The 14,960-nt window shown below is 39.3% G+C and overlaps 1 protein-coding gene across 1 annotated transcript; it reads left to right on the forward strand.

Moving 5' to 3' along the window:
- Positions 1 to 6,402: 6,402 nt before the first annotated feature.
- On the forward strand, positions 6,403 to 14,891 carry LOC104541247 (alpha-1-antiproteinase F-like). Its single transcript, XM_010185251.1, has 4 exons — positions 6,403 to 6,913; positions 10,246 to 10,516; positions 13,415 to 13,565; positions 14,703 to 14,891. The coding sequence occupies exons 1-4, from the start codon at positions 6,403 to 6,405 to the stop codon at positions 14,889 to 14,891; spliced, it is 1,122 nt and encodes a 373-aa protein (XP_010183553.1).
- Positions 14,892 to 14,960: the final 69 nt, after the last annotated feature.

The raw sequence follows: 14,960 nt of genomic DNA on the forward strand, positions 1-14,960 counted from the left end.
GAGAAGAGAGGGCTGGAAGGACACTGAATTTTGGGGGAGGGCTGTGTATGAGTGAGGTTTGGTCTGAGACTGGATACAGAAAAGGCCAGTCCTACCTTCCTTCCTTCCTCTTCCTATCTTCTTTCCTGGCGCCCATGCTTCTGGATAGGAAAGCAAGAAGAGCTAAAAGTGGAGAGAGGACTCGGGTGTGGTATATGGCTCTGTTGAGTCCTCTGCAGAGGAAGGGAAGTCAGTAGAGTTTGAATGGGATCTTCTCCTACCTCCTCTCCAAGGAAAAACAAGGTGGGGAGCTGGGCTGGAGGGAGAGCTCCCAAACCACAGCCACTTCTGCCCTTTTCCTGAAATATGTTATCGTTTTTTACAAAACACTGCTGGGTATGAGAATAAAGACCTAATTCAAGGAAAGCTTGTCATGGCGTTACAAGAGTTTCATGTCTTTAGGTACAGCCATGCGTTTTCAGTGAGAGGTAAGGTATCACCAAGTGTATCTAGGAAATGTTGAGGAGTAATGTGTGTTTATTTCTTGTAACTTGCACAGAACCTTGAAGAATGAATGTTGGCAAAGGGGGACTTTGAATCTGGGGGCTCTGGAGAAGGAGGAGGTTGAATGTTAAGGGAGTCATTGACCAAGATGCTGGGGATGTAAGATGCATGGGGTACATTGAGTGAAGAGAAGGAGTTGAGAGATTGAGAAAGATCATTGGAAATGGGAATGAGACATTGAAGGAAGAGAACACTTCAACCATTGCAGGTGTGGTGTTTGTTATTTGGGTATTTTCCCCTATAATTTTTTTTAAGGCAGCTTAATATATTCAACTCTATTCTATTGGACTCAAACACTGCATGCTGGTGAGACTCTGGCCCAAATGATGTTGTCAGGGTGATGCTTCCAGGTGGAGAGATGCATCAGATAGTTTTGGGACCAGAAACCATATATCTGTAGGATTTCTGGAGATGCTAGCCCACTCCAAGCTAACTCAATCATTAATAGCTTGGTGAATTCTTCAACCCGTTTGTTTTGTACTGTAATCGATTTACTGGTAGGAAATCCTGGGACTAAAGGGATTTTGAAAAGTCCCACAACTAAACAGAGATGCCTTGGAGTGCTTTCTATCTCTGAAAGTCATCTCTAACAGTGCTCTGCCTACCTGAGAATAACATTTGAGAAATTCTTCAAGATCTGAACCATTTTTCAAAGGCTGTGTTTTTGTTACTGTAGGAAAACAGGTGTTGTGAGCCAAATGGATCACACCTTACAGATTACATAGGCTGTTCGCTCTCCCCTATTTCAGGAGAAAGTACTGCCAGCTCCAGAAAAGTACAACTTAATATAAATTTTCCAGTCTCTGTTGCCTCCCTTTTTAATTACAGTTATGAGGAAGTGCTTTAGTTTCAATGGAACAACAAATTAACAGATTCTTACATCTCTTTGAAGCTATATACACACCTGGTATCTGTGGTTTAGGACATGCTGAGAGGCTCTGGGGCCTTGTTTATACAGTAAATTTCCTACTTGTGCCACCAGTGGTTACTGGATACAGCAAAGGTAGGATCCTTGCATAAACAAACCTCTTTCAACCTCCTTGCTCAAAGCAGGTGTATTTACATTAAATTTTGCCAGCTGGGCTTAAGAACATACAAACAGAGTGTGTTAAGAGCCATGTGAACTTTCAGAAAAGTCCCCAGCGTAAGTGAGGGAATTTCCTGTTCACCACCCATACCACATCTTCAACACACACAATGCTACTCTGAAATATTCCAATCTTCAAAACTGAAAAAAATGGCTGAATTCTTCAGTATTCTGCCTATAGTTACGACATAGATGATTGTTTATAGTTGTTGAAGCTTTTTCATCAAATACAGAATTTATGAAGTTGGGTCAGGAACCAATTTTGGTTACCAACTTGGTAAAGGAGTCTTTACCTTCTCTCTCATGGCTTGACAGTGGAAAGACATGGAAGACAAATTTGGGCTTTCTTTAATAGTGGTGTTCAGAGATTCACATTATTCATATAAATAGATTCTGTATTGATTTTCTCTGTTTTCTTTCCAATCATAGGGCAGTCTCTTCCATGTTCAGTAGCAAGCGTTCTCTCACAAGTGTCCTGAGGTGTGGTCTAGGTGTGTTCGAATCTAGCTTAGTCATTCATCCATCACCTTGTCATTAGCATGGCGTCTGTATTTAATTGGGCTTCCTTCCTTCCTTCATCAGAAATCAGTTTTTATATACCGTGAAAACTGCAGCCCATTATTAAAAGTTAGCTTTAAGTGAGATTCTTGGCCCTTATTTATACAAGAAGCAGGGAAAACAGTATGTCAAGTTCTCTTTCAGATGTGTGCTATGTGTTAAGAAGACTTCATATGCTAGTTCCATATACTGCCTCAGAGCCCTCTATTTCTCAAGCTTTAGTTCATAAGCAACTTGTTTAAGAGGCTTTTTTTGCAATCTGTTGAGTCGCTTGATAGGTCATAATAATCAACAACTTTCTCTGGTTGCATCTTTGCCTCCCAGAAAATATTGCTGAGTTATTGCTGTGGTTAGTGTTTCACTTGTGCTTAGAAACAGCATTGAGCACTCCATCTCTTTTGTGTATAGTGAGGGTTGGTCCCTCCTCGAAAATGCTTGCATTTGGAAGGGAAAATGAGAGAAAATATTACCCTAGTTTTAGAAATGGAGATGTGAGATGCTGTGCTTGAGGGTCTGGCACTCCTGGTAGACACCAAGTAGACCATGAGCCAGCAGTAAGCTCTTGCAGGATATGCAGCCAGCACCATCTTGAGCTGCATTAAAAGCAGCACTGCTGCAGGTCAAGGCAAGTAATCCTTTCTCTCTACTCATCACCGGTGTATGCGTCTGGAGGAATGGACACAGTGCTGGGCTCCCCAGTGCAAGAAGGACAAGGCCTGAATCCAGTGAAGTGCCACAAAGGTGACTGAGGCATTGTAGCATCTAATGTTTGAGGAGAGGTTGAGAGAGCTGGAACTGCTTAGCCCAGAGAAGAAAAGGCCTGTGGGGATCTTACCAATGTGTATACATACCTAATTTTTGATGGAAGAAGACAAGAAAGAGACAGTCTCTTCTCAGTGGCATCCAGTGGCAGGACAAGGGAGAATGAGAAACTTTCAAATGTAGAGAAAACCTGTTTTAGTGTCAGTGTTGTGAAACACTCAAACAGGTTGCCCAGAGAGACTGTGGAATCTTCATTATTGGAGGAAGTCAAAACCCAGCTGGACACTGTTCTGAGCACCTTGCTGTAGCTGACCCTGCTCTGAACAAGGGGTTGGACTAGGTGGTTTCCAGAGGTCCCTTCTTCAACGCCTCTGTCACTCTATGCCCACCAATTTGCCCCAGTGGGAGATTATTGCAGGAGTTTGTTGTCATGGGTAGATCTGAGCACAAGGTAGCAGGCCGTCTGATCTGACCCAGCTGAACTTGGCACACGATCAGAGGGGCCCGCTCCCTGCATCCCAGATCACAAGATAGTAAGCTGGTCTAAAGACTTGCTCTATTTAACACCCACGTCCCTAGGCTTCCGCCCCCTGTCCTCAGGCCATACTTGTAACCGGGATCACCTGCGTGCGATGGCACCTCAGCTGCATTCCTTCTTCCAGGGGCACAGGGCTGTGTGAGTGTTCTGGGAGTCGCTATCACAGCTCTTGCTGCCAGCGGATTCCCCGTGTGGGAGTGGATCCTCAGGCACATTTACGGCAGTGTTTGCCACTGTGGCAAAACAGTCTTTTAGGCCCAGCGCCTATTAGAATCATCATTGACTTCACTGGGAGACGATCAAGGCCAGACATGGGTATGGAGGAGACAAGTAGGCTAAGTCACAAAAATTCACATTGTCCCAGTGCATCAAGCCTTGTCCTCCTGCCTTTGTGGCAGCAATGCCATAGCCACTGGAAAACACATTCAAGATATTTCTTTGTAGTTACTACTTCTGATGACTGCCTTGTTCATAAAACAGTAGATCTGGGCAACTGAGGTGTGTGTGAATGTCTGATATTAAGAAACAGTAGGTTCAGTCTGAGGAAAATCAGTTTGAATCTAACCAGGGCGATCAGATAGTCATGAATAATAAAAAGTCACGTGTGAAACATATATTCAGCAAAGTTAGGTGTCCAGTAAAACTAGTTTCAACATTGTTTGCACTACCTAATCTCTAAAATTATAATGTATGAGTCAGAGCCCTTAGATGATCTTAACCTTTACTAGAGGATACCCTGCTTTGTGTTCAGCAGCATAAACAACCGAGCAAGGACCTGTGCAGACCTGGTAATACAACAGGACCCTTTTGACTCTACTGTAAGTAATGCATTTTTTTTCTGTAGAAAAACTGTCAAACGTTTTATGCAGGATAACAGATTCTGAATAATCAATTACCATGAAATTACCATGTTCATATTCAAGTTGCAATTTAAAGCTTTTTATATTGATTTATTGTGGTTTTGTTGTTTTGTTGGGTTTTTTTAAATAGAAAAGATAAGTCCTTTGTCAGATAGTCATGTTTGTACAGCACAACTCAGTTTTTTTTAGGAAAACTGCACATCAAAATGTTTTAGAGAGTTAAATTAAGTAAATGGATGATAATAACAAATGCAGAGCATGAAATGAAATGGAAGTGGGGACTTAAGGTTTGATCTCTAAAGCCTCCAGAACTTGGAAAAAAGAAGCTGTGGATAGAGGTGTAGGCTAGAAGAATTAGTGATGGTGGAGCAAGTGACAAACAAATCAAAGAGCTCAAATTTAAATGTGTTCTGGATATGAAAGTGAACCGTCTGAAAGTGGTTTGTCATCAGGCTCAGGCCCTTCCTAGTGATAGTATTGTTGATATAACCATGATATGCAAAGGGTATGAATTAAGGAATATTTATAGCAGGTATTATTAAAGCAGAGATGAACATTCTGAGTTCACTAAATTTTGGAGAATCACTGTAAAGTGGAGAACACGAATGTGGGGTCATGGTGGGAGCTGATAAGTATTCAACAATTTTACAAGGCATGAATCTGAATACTATTTCTTTTTGCAAGTCAGAAACCTATGATATTTTTCCCCTTTGAAAAATCCTTACATTATCCTCTAGAGAGTACTTTCTTTTATTAAAGATCCTGTAGGTAAAGTGATCACATACCACAGGAAGATGTTCTGGATTTCCATATATTCCACATCTTTACTTCCTTCTGTCTGTTGGCAAAAGTTGTTGCACCAAGTGTGGGACAGTTAGTGTTAATTTCTAGAGTTATCAGAGTTCCCACAGATGTGGAATGGATGGTGTCCGTGCCACTCTGGAAAAGGCTTTCCTGTTCTACTTGTATCTTTTAGTGTCTTTGTTCCTCCAGAATTCGCTCGTTTCCCCATTGCAGCCTTCTCTGCCAAAATCACCCTTTGCTATCTTTCTGATGAAAAACACCATGCTTGTTCTAGAGTTTCCTCTATTTTTTTATTTTTTTATTTTTTTAATGTTTAGGTGATTGAGTTCAGTCACTGAGCTGGACATAGCTTTGCATGCATCAGACGCACTTGTTTCCATTTGTTGTTCTGTGTACATACTCATTTTCCCTTTCTTAATAAGCAACACTGTATTTCCAGGATCTTGATAAGTCCCTGGTTACTCAAACTATATTTATCTCTTTTGTTAGTTTTGAGGAAGTTATGTTTTGGTTTGGTTTGGTTTTTAATGGTGCTCAATTGTTCAAGCTCTATGGAATCACTGTAAATGTTCATCATTTCCTCATTAACGAGTGCATTTACTTTCTCTCTGGTGCCTGCCTTATGTTTACATGCAGCCCAGTCAAAAATATGATAATATTTTAATTCTTGCAAGGGATAAATATTGCGACTTTCTTCTTCTTTGATTTTTCATCTTGCTAAATTTAACTGACTAGCTTTGACTGGCTCCCTTACTTTCTGCTCTATAGATCTCTACTTTTGATGTACAGCTTTTTATCACTTAAAGCAACATTAAAAGCAGAACACTGGGAAAAAAAGAGTTTCAAAGGAATTGTAGCCTAACCTTAATGAGGGCGTCTTTGGTATTACTTCATCCTTCTTTAACTTTAATTTTTTATTCTTTCATAACTTCTTCAGTAGGTTGAGTAATTTTCTGGAGTCTACTTCCCTGAAATAGAAAGCCAGTGTCCCTGAATTCAAATGGCTTGGGATCACTGGTACCAAGCCAGGTCTGTACAGTGAAGGGATTGACTTATTGCTAAGCACAAGGTAAAAAGACTTGTAAGCCAAATGTAATTTTTATTTTCTTCTTTTACAGAGTTATACAAAAATGAAGATGTTGTTTTTCCTGTGTCTTTTAATTGTTGGGATTCATTCCAACCGTTATTGTTCTGAGCCTAACAACCAAGGCGTAAGAAACCAAAATCAAAGAGGCCAGCAAAACCGAAACATGCCACAGCAGATTGTAGGGAACAGCATCTGTCAGTTTGCATGTTGCTTCTACAAAGAGATTTCTTCTGAGAGCAATCAGAATGTTTTCTTCTCTCCTTTGAGCATCTCTACTGCCTTTTCGATGATGACGCTGGGTGCCAGATCAGACACGCTGACACAGATTCTTAGGGTCCTTAGCTTTAACCCACGTCAGATTTCTGAAAATGAAATACATGAAGGTTATCGTCAACTCATGCAAATGATTAACAGAAAGAATAATGGGTTACAGCTGAATATGGGAAATGTCCTGTTTGTGCTTGACCAACTGAAGCCACAAGAGAGATTTTTAAATAATCTCAGAAAATTCTATGAAGGAGAAGTTTATCCTATGAACTTCAAGAGGGCTGATCAAGCCCAGATAAAGATCAATGAATATGTAGCTGGAAGAACCAATGGGAAAATCAAGGACCTGATAAACAACCTTGATCCACTTACTGAAATTCTCCTTATTAGCTATATTTATTTTAATGGTAAGATATACATACAATATTCTCCTACTTCACTTCATACATTATTTCCTCAGGTCAGTCGTGGACTTCATCACCTTTTTTTACAATATGGTTTTGCAGGTGGACTCGCATCTTGTTTTCCTTTGGGTCCTCACTTGCACTTAATTAGAAGCAAAACTATTAGAAATTATGTTCTGATTGACACTGATGATAATTCCTAGCAAAATGTATGGCGTTTTTTTATGTATCTTTTAATATATACATTTCTTTTCTGTTGAAGATTAAGTGAAAGATACTTAGATGAAGACATTCAGTAAAGCATCTAACCCTATGGAATCTAGGAGGATTTAAACAGTTTATTACACTCTTTGTTGGTTAGGAAGTAATTTGAAATCCACTTGAGGTGCTTTTTTGTTTAGCAAGTTCAGAGTTTAATTCAGAGGACACTGTTAAAGTAAAACTTAGCATCTTACCTAAAAGAAAATATGTTTACTCAATAGTTTTGCTGTTACTGAGTGTGTGCATGTGTCCACAGCTAAATGTGTAACAGTGGCTTTAGTTTCACACACACGTTCTCCTTTTTATTTTTTTTATTAGCTATGCCTTTACTGATAGTATGGCTGTAGTCCTGACATGTCTAGAGGGATAGATTTTCAACCTTTTTTTTTTTGATTTGTAGATTCTAATATTTTCCAGTGACAAGATGGACCCACCAGTATCAAATACAAGCCTAATGACAATAAGCTTGTTTTTCTTAATTAACTTGTGCAGTCAGCTTAGATACAGTCTACAGATCTTCCCAGAGCTTTTCAGACTGCTGGTCCAATGAGAAGAAGAGGAGCAAGGCTGTAAGGTTCAATCAGTGGTCTAATAACAGATATTGTGTCTTCTTTCAAACCTTCTCTCTCTTACTCATTTTAATGTATTCTGAAAACAAAGCAATTGTACTCAGAAAAATAATGTTCTGTATTTATCTGATAAAAAAATTCATTAAGCTTTTTAATTGAAACAGAGAGAATGTATTAGAAATTATAATCCTTTAAAAGAAACGCTGCTGTTTAAAAACTATTAACCTGGATGCTTCCACTCTCCTCCCCAATATAAGACTTCCCCCCCACAAAGTAATGAAAACCCATATTTTTGTTTTGTTTTGCTTTTCATCTGTATCTCTGCTCCTTGTGTTAATCTCTGAAGATTTGGCCACAGCTAAAAGGAGCTGTTTGGAATACAAATGATTGACGTCTCTCAATTCTCTTGAACGCATACTTGAAAGGCTTTTATTTAGCATCAGGCATGTCTTTCAAAACAAAAAAGTTGTTGATTTTTTTCTTTTACTGAAAGCGTTTTGAAGAAGGAGCAATAGATTTAGTAGCACAATGTGGACAAAAGCCTGAGAAATCTTGTATTAAAGATAACTATGTATTACAGTTAACTTTTACATGTTCTAAAAATAAGCTTAGTTTGACATGAGATATTGGTTCTTGTTACCAAAATCATTGCCCAGCTCCTCCAAAGATAGTGGAGATTCAGTTTTAATTCTTCAGTTTTAAAGGAAATAGATTAAAGAATGGCATTAACAGCAATAATAAGGATTTTTATCTTGAAATTGAGAGTAGACTAATGCTAATTAATCTAGAGGCTGGGATTAATCTTGAGAGGATCTCTAAAGCTCAGTACATTTATAATCAGTCTACACTTCTAGGCTCTTGTCTACTCTCTGTGCATTACAACCTCCTTGCATAGTTCTGGTGACTCTCCTCATTTTTTTATGGTGTGGTGTGGAAGTCCTTCCCTAAGGACAGAAGCCTGGCAATATTTTCCTGTCTTTCAGCCAGCGGGCATGCTATGCCACTACAGTACACCAGTCTCTTACCATACCCTTACTGAGCTGATCACCACAAAGTATTGTAGCATAGGGTTTGTTCATCCACTTGAACATCGTGAAGATTTTGAGAAAGTTGCCATCCCTAGAAAGCAACCTCCTAAGAGACAGGAGAGCATAGGAATGAGAGTTCCTCTGAAGCAGGAGGAAAGGATTAGTGACTATCACCTCTGTCTAATCTGTGTGCTAAATCCTAACATCCAACTCAGTTTATAATCAAGCAAAGCTCCTTATGAAGTTGCTTTTTACCCTGAGTTGAGCACTAGATAAATGTTGTTTGAGTATTTCAGGACTTGTGTCATTCATGTTTCTGTAACTCATTCTGCTTTTTATTTATTCTTTTTCCTTAAGCATGTCACTTCTGCCTGTTATATATCTGATGATAGAAGAAGTCACTGCTAATGAAGAAACATAAAACTAACATTTTTTCCTGTCTCAGAGTATTGGCAGTTGTCAATTTATATTTTCAGAGCCCAAGACATGCACTAAGTCTGAATATTAAATAAGTGCTATTTATGTCTATTTCACAGATGATGGAAACAGACGATGATAATTATTTCATTTGCACCAAGCTGTCTAGTAATCATTATTCAAATAAGAATCAGAAGACAAAAGGGGCTGTATCTTGTTTCATGGTTTGCCTCATGGCACTTCTTTTACTTAGCATCGTGGATCTGCCTTTGCCCACTAAATCTGATAAAAAATTTGGTTTGTTCGAGAAGGCAAAATCTACTTTAGCACCCTCAACTTTCCCCCTTTTTTCAAAGTCATGCTCAGTCTCTGAAATGAATGAGGTGGATAGCTGGAATTTAGCTTAGAAATTTCTCTCCACTGAGGATAAGAATCAGTTTGTTTCACTATAACTAAGCGAGCAGCCTTTGGAATTTTACTATTGTGAGCATGACAGTACAAAAGGTTTCTGTTGTTGTTTTGTTTTTAAACCCAGCAACATGGTAGAATTATCATGACCTTATTGGCCGTCAATTGAAGTGGCATATAAAACCGTTCCCTCTGCAAGCAACCTGAATCCCTTCATTTCTCCGGAGAAGTCATCCCTTGTGTCACCCTTTACAAGTCTATTTTGGTGTGGGAATACAGAAAGGAGAGTATCTTTCTTCTTCTGAGCTCTCATTTAAAGGTTGCATCATACGAGGGCTTTAAAAGTTCCTTAAAACTGTTGTCATGGAGGAAAAGAGCACACTAAAACACTCAGTATCTCATCTAAATGAAGGATATTGCAGCCTGCTGTGAGATCTGAGGGAGTTTTTTACATCACACTATGACTACTGTGTGGTGTTGTTGAATTGTTCTGAGTGTTCAGTAAGGTCAAGAGCTCTTTGCAAACTGGTTTGTCTTTGAAGCTGATCCAGCTGTACCACTTTCTGTCATCTATGAATATGTCCTATGGTGATATGTCCTATAGTTTCATGTCCTCAAAATACCCTATAACTCTTGTCTCTTGTATTTCAAGCTGAATGGGAAAAACCTTTTGATCCAAAGTACACTAAAAAGAACAAATTCTTTGTGGATGGGAACAAGGCCATCCAAGTTCCGATGATGTTTGGAATGGGCCTGTTCAAGCACGGCTATGACGAAGAGCTGTCTTCCACTGTGGTGCAAATGGATTACAAAGGAGGTGCATCAGCGTATTTTATTCTGCCCGATCCCGGAAGAATGAAGAAGCTGGAGAAAAAATTGTCTTGTGAACATATGGCAAGGTGGAAAACATTAGTCCAACCAAGGTAAAATTCTGTGGTTTTTGGTACAGATGGTAGGCAAGGAGACACATCAGTTTCCGTCTGCTGTATCAGAATACAATTTTTAGTTATGTTTTAATTTACAGAAAAATTCCCACTGATCAAAGTGAAATCTGGCTTTTTGGTGTCTCTGTTTTCACATTCAGTACTGCACAAAGTGAAAACTTGCACAGCTGTAGGACTTTTGCTGTTTCTGCATTTTGTTTCCACACTTCAGTTCTCCATAGCCCCCAGTTTGTTACCTTAAGACCTCATCTCACTTTTTTTGAGAAAGATCCCCTGCCCTCTCCTATTTACAAGTAAATTCCTAGCACTTCAGCCTTTTTTCTTGTCTCTTGCTTCCTTTCTGCCTATTACAGTTACCAGTAATTAACACTGAATTGGTAACTTTCATTTGAGAATTGTGAGGGCAAAGCTCAATGATAAGTGTATAGAGCAGCTGGCACATTGCAGAGCCACTGTATTCAAGCTGTCTGAAGATGTAGGAAGGCAAACTGGGAATAAGCAACACTTGCTTTGAGGTAACTTTGAGACTAGAAGGAAGAATGGTTATGTGCTTTCTAAAAACACCTTTAGATTCCTTCCATTTAGTATCATGTGTAGTAGTAGCCTTTGATGTGTACAACCACAGGCACAACAGATTTACAGAATCAAGCCCTTGTGTTCATTTATGAATCCAATGTGTCACATTAGAGACCTTCACACATACACATTTGAAAATAGTGTTTCAGGTAACCAATTGTTAAGACAAAAATGACTTGCTAATACTGAAAAACAAAACCAGTGTCATGCTCTTAACTCTGATTCACTGATAAATATTATCAAAAGAATCAAAAACTTTTTCCATCAAAAAGGAAAAAAAAAGACAGAAAAGAGTAATTCTCTGTGCACCTTCACAGTTGTGAAACTTCTGTGAGCAGCTATGTGGCTGATGACTAAAATCACTACAGGACAATTAAGATGGTGAATCAAGATGCTTATGAATCACATTTGTCAAAGAAACACAATTGTCTTTAAAATCAGCAGAAGGATACTAAGTACAACTGGAGAGGTTTTATATCTCCTCTCCCCATCCTCTTCCCACCTCCCCAAACTGGAATAATCTTCCTGAAAGCCATGAATGGGAGATGTATAACAAATAATATAAAAAGGCATCACTGTCAAAGACGAGCTTGTTTCACACTGCTCCTCATTTTTCATCATGAGTGTTCTCTCCTGGAAAATGACAGAAAGTCTTCTTTTCCCCTCTGATTTTCAAATCAACTGGTTGCCTTTTTATTATTTGGAGTCTCTGGGTGGTCTTTATAAATGGGTTTGATGGATGATATGGGATGATTAAGGACAGTGGGCAAGATATTTTTGTCCCTGTTTCTTTATTTGTAAACTTACGTTAACATGAGATGCAGAAGCCTTGTGAGGAACACTTTTCATTACTGTTGGCTGCTGAACAGGGAATAATTCCGAATTATTCCCAGTACAGACAGCTGAGATCTATTTAATGTCTGAACTGCAGAGAAAACATCAGTTTCTCTTCTGGAAAGTGTAACACAGGGCTTTATGCCTGATCGCATTGTTGCTGTGTGCCTACGGCTTTCCCTCTTCTGCAAGTTGAAACCAAGAGGGGGCTTGTGGATGAGTCTATGTAATAGCAAGACAGATGATTCAATGACAGTTGCACCCTCACTTGAGACAACAATCAGCACAGTCAGAAATTAGACAGAAGTTAGAGATCGGCAACCTGTTATCAACCCACTAGCACTCTCATTTTTGGGTACCAGCCAGACTTGGCTTCAGATGCTGTACTGTGCTGGAGCTATGGGCTCTTTCCATCCCTTTCCATCCCTTTCTATCCCTTTCCACCCCTTTCTATCCCTTTCCACGTGTCTGTTGGTTGACTTGCTCTTTGGCTAGCTTCATGAAGTGTGCCACATCTCCCTGACCTGGAACCCTGGACAGTCGTCCTGGTTTCTCACCAGAAAACAGTATTTACTGCCAGTATTACCACTAACCTCTGACTCATTCTGCTGCTTCTAGCTGTAAATGTTGGGTTTAACCTTTGAATTGTTAATTCCTTACTGAAAGCACAAGGAAGAAATGAGTCAGAAATATAGAGCTTTGATTAATTTATGGAAAGCAGTGAACTAGTTGCTTTCAAAAAAAGTTTAATAAATCAGACATTGAACTTGACATAGAAAAAGAATTACCTGTTGAGTAACTAGATTCCATCAATGTGCTTTTGTTTTTCACTTTGTCATCTATACAATCACCACCACATATTGCCCTGCTCCTTTGGTATATCTTTTCAGCTTTTCTGTCCTGATTTAGATGATAGACACACAAGGTCAGCATTTTTTTCACTTTTCAATAGTAAACGGTAAACTTGGATGAGTTGGATTTTTTTGTGTCCAGTCTGAGATACCTAAAAGACTCATTTTTTCATAAGGTGAATCCTCTGTATCCTCAGTAGTGACACATGATTAAGGTGCTTCCAGCAGAATGCATAAAATACCACTAACCTCTGCAAATGACAGATGAAGATTCTTAGGGAGAAGAATACATATATATATATATCTGCACATATATATGTATGTTCTGTATTGTTGTGCTGAATGATTGCTGGGTCAATCTCACTGTTCATGTGTTGGCTCACTGCAGAGTGAGCAGCAGCATACAACCCTAGCCTCTCAACCAGCCTTTCAATATTGTTATAAACCTTTTATTCTCTCCAAATTTATATTGCTATACATCTTCCATGTAGGCTAGAAAGAGCCAGTGAGCAACGTGTCTGGGGAGAAAGCAAAGTGTGTTTCTCTCTTCAAGAGTCTGCGTTATACTGTAATATCTGATCAAAAGTTTCACCATATTCTTGTCTTTCTTTTCTAGAGGCTCAGTAAATTTGTATCTTCCAAAATTCACTCTTTATGGGACATATGACCTAAAAAACCTATTATATACAATGGGCATCATGGATATATTCACTGATAAGGCTGACCTGTCTGGGGTCACTGGGCAGCCCCAGCACAGACTTTCCCAGGTAAGTCATACTGCTTTTTGTTTTATGGGCCTGTGGTTGCTGATACTTACATCACTTTCTTTACAACCATTCATAGTGCAAAACTCATACAAAGAGGCTTTGCTTCACATGAAAAGGCAAATGTTGGGATACAGAGTATTTCACCCTTGTTACTTGTGCTGTCAGTGCAATTGTGTTAGGGCAGGTTATAAGCCTGTAATTTTTTAATTTAGGAGATCTTTTTGATCTGTGTGGGGCAGCCTTATAAAACAGACATGACCAAAACATTGCCTCTCCACACCTTGGTACCCTCCTGTGGCATGATGTTGCAGTTATTACATTGCTGCTTCTGTTTGTGTCTGCCTTCTTTAGACTGCCTCTGGGCAAGTAGGGAGCTGTAGGATGTATCATTGCTGGTGTTTTATAGAGGGGAGAGAAAAAACAGCGCTTAATTTAAATGTTTGGGAGAAAGGAAAATGCGGTTATTAAAAACATTTGGCTTCAAGCCTATGAGCAGAGTCTCATTACTGCCAGGCCCAGGTAAAAGCTACAGATAAGTCATATTTCAATAAATCTAGAGTTTAAATCTGACAATCATTGCAAATTTCACTGTCTAATATGAACAAAACAACTAGGTCCAGGACCTTAGGTGGAAGTTGGTGAATTAGTGGTCTTGATTTTGCAAGCTAAAACTCACATGTTTCTCTAGTCCTCCATTTCTGGCCCTTCTCCTTCGCTCCCATTTCTTCCAAGACTTTAAGGAACATGGAAAACAATTGCAGGATGCTATTCATTGCACTAATCTTCATGTTAATTCTTCAACTATATGAACAGATATATACTATTGTGCTCTTTTGACCTTTAGTCTAGCCCCACAGATCAGGATAAGTGGGAGCAGGGAATAAGAAACAAAGCAAATATTTTTACTAGCAGGGACATACCTCTACACTGGAGATGGGATTTTCCTCTCTGGGGCTGAGAAAGCATGTAGCCTGCTGATTTTTTTTTCCAACTTCGCTCTTCGTGCAGTGGACTCACACCAGTCCCTCTGATGCTTGTTTCTTACCAGTAATATCTTCGGGCTCTTTTAGCTGAAGTTGTTATTTAGGTGACTTGTTCTGTACCCCCTTGACTTGTAACTTATCTGTTTCTTCACAGGCTATCCATAAGGCTGTGGTAAAGGTGGATGAGACTGGCACTGAAGCAGCAGCTGCCACAGGCATGGAAATAGTGCCTATGTCTGTTCCGACTACCATTAATTTCAACAGGGCCTTCTTATTGGTCATAAGGAAGGATAACGTTTTAGTCTTCATGGGAAAAATTGTGAACCCTCTGAAAAAAAATTAAGTTGATGTTCATGTTAGGTATGGGGTGATCACCACTGTTAAACCAAGTGTTTGACCTGATGAGTATGGC

The sequence above is a fragment of the Mesitornis unicolor genome, unplaced genomic scaffold, assembly GCF_000695765.1.
Source record: "Mesitornis unicolor isolate BGI_N332 unplaced genomic scaffold, ASM69576v1 scaffold27805, whole genome shotgun sequence".
Classification (NCBI taxonomy): domain Eukaryota; kingdom Metazoa; phylum Chordata; class Aves; order Mesitornithiformes; family Mesitornithidae; genus Mesitornis; species Mesitornis unicolor.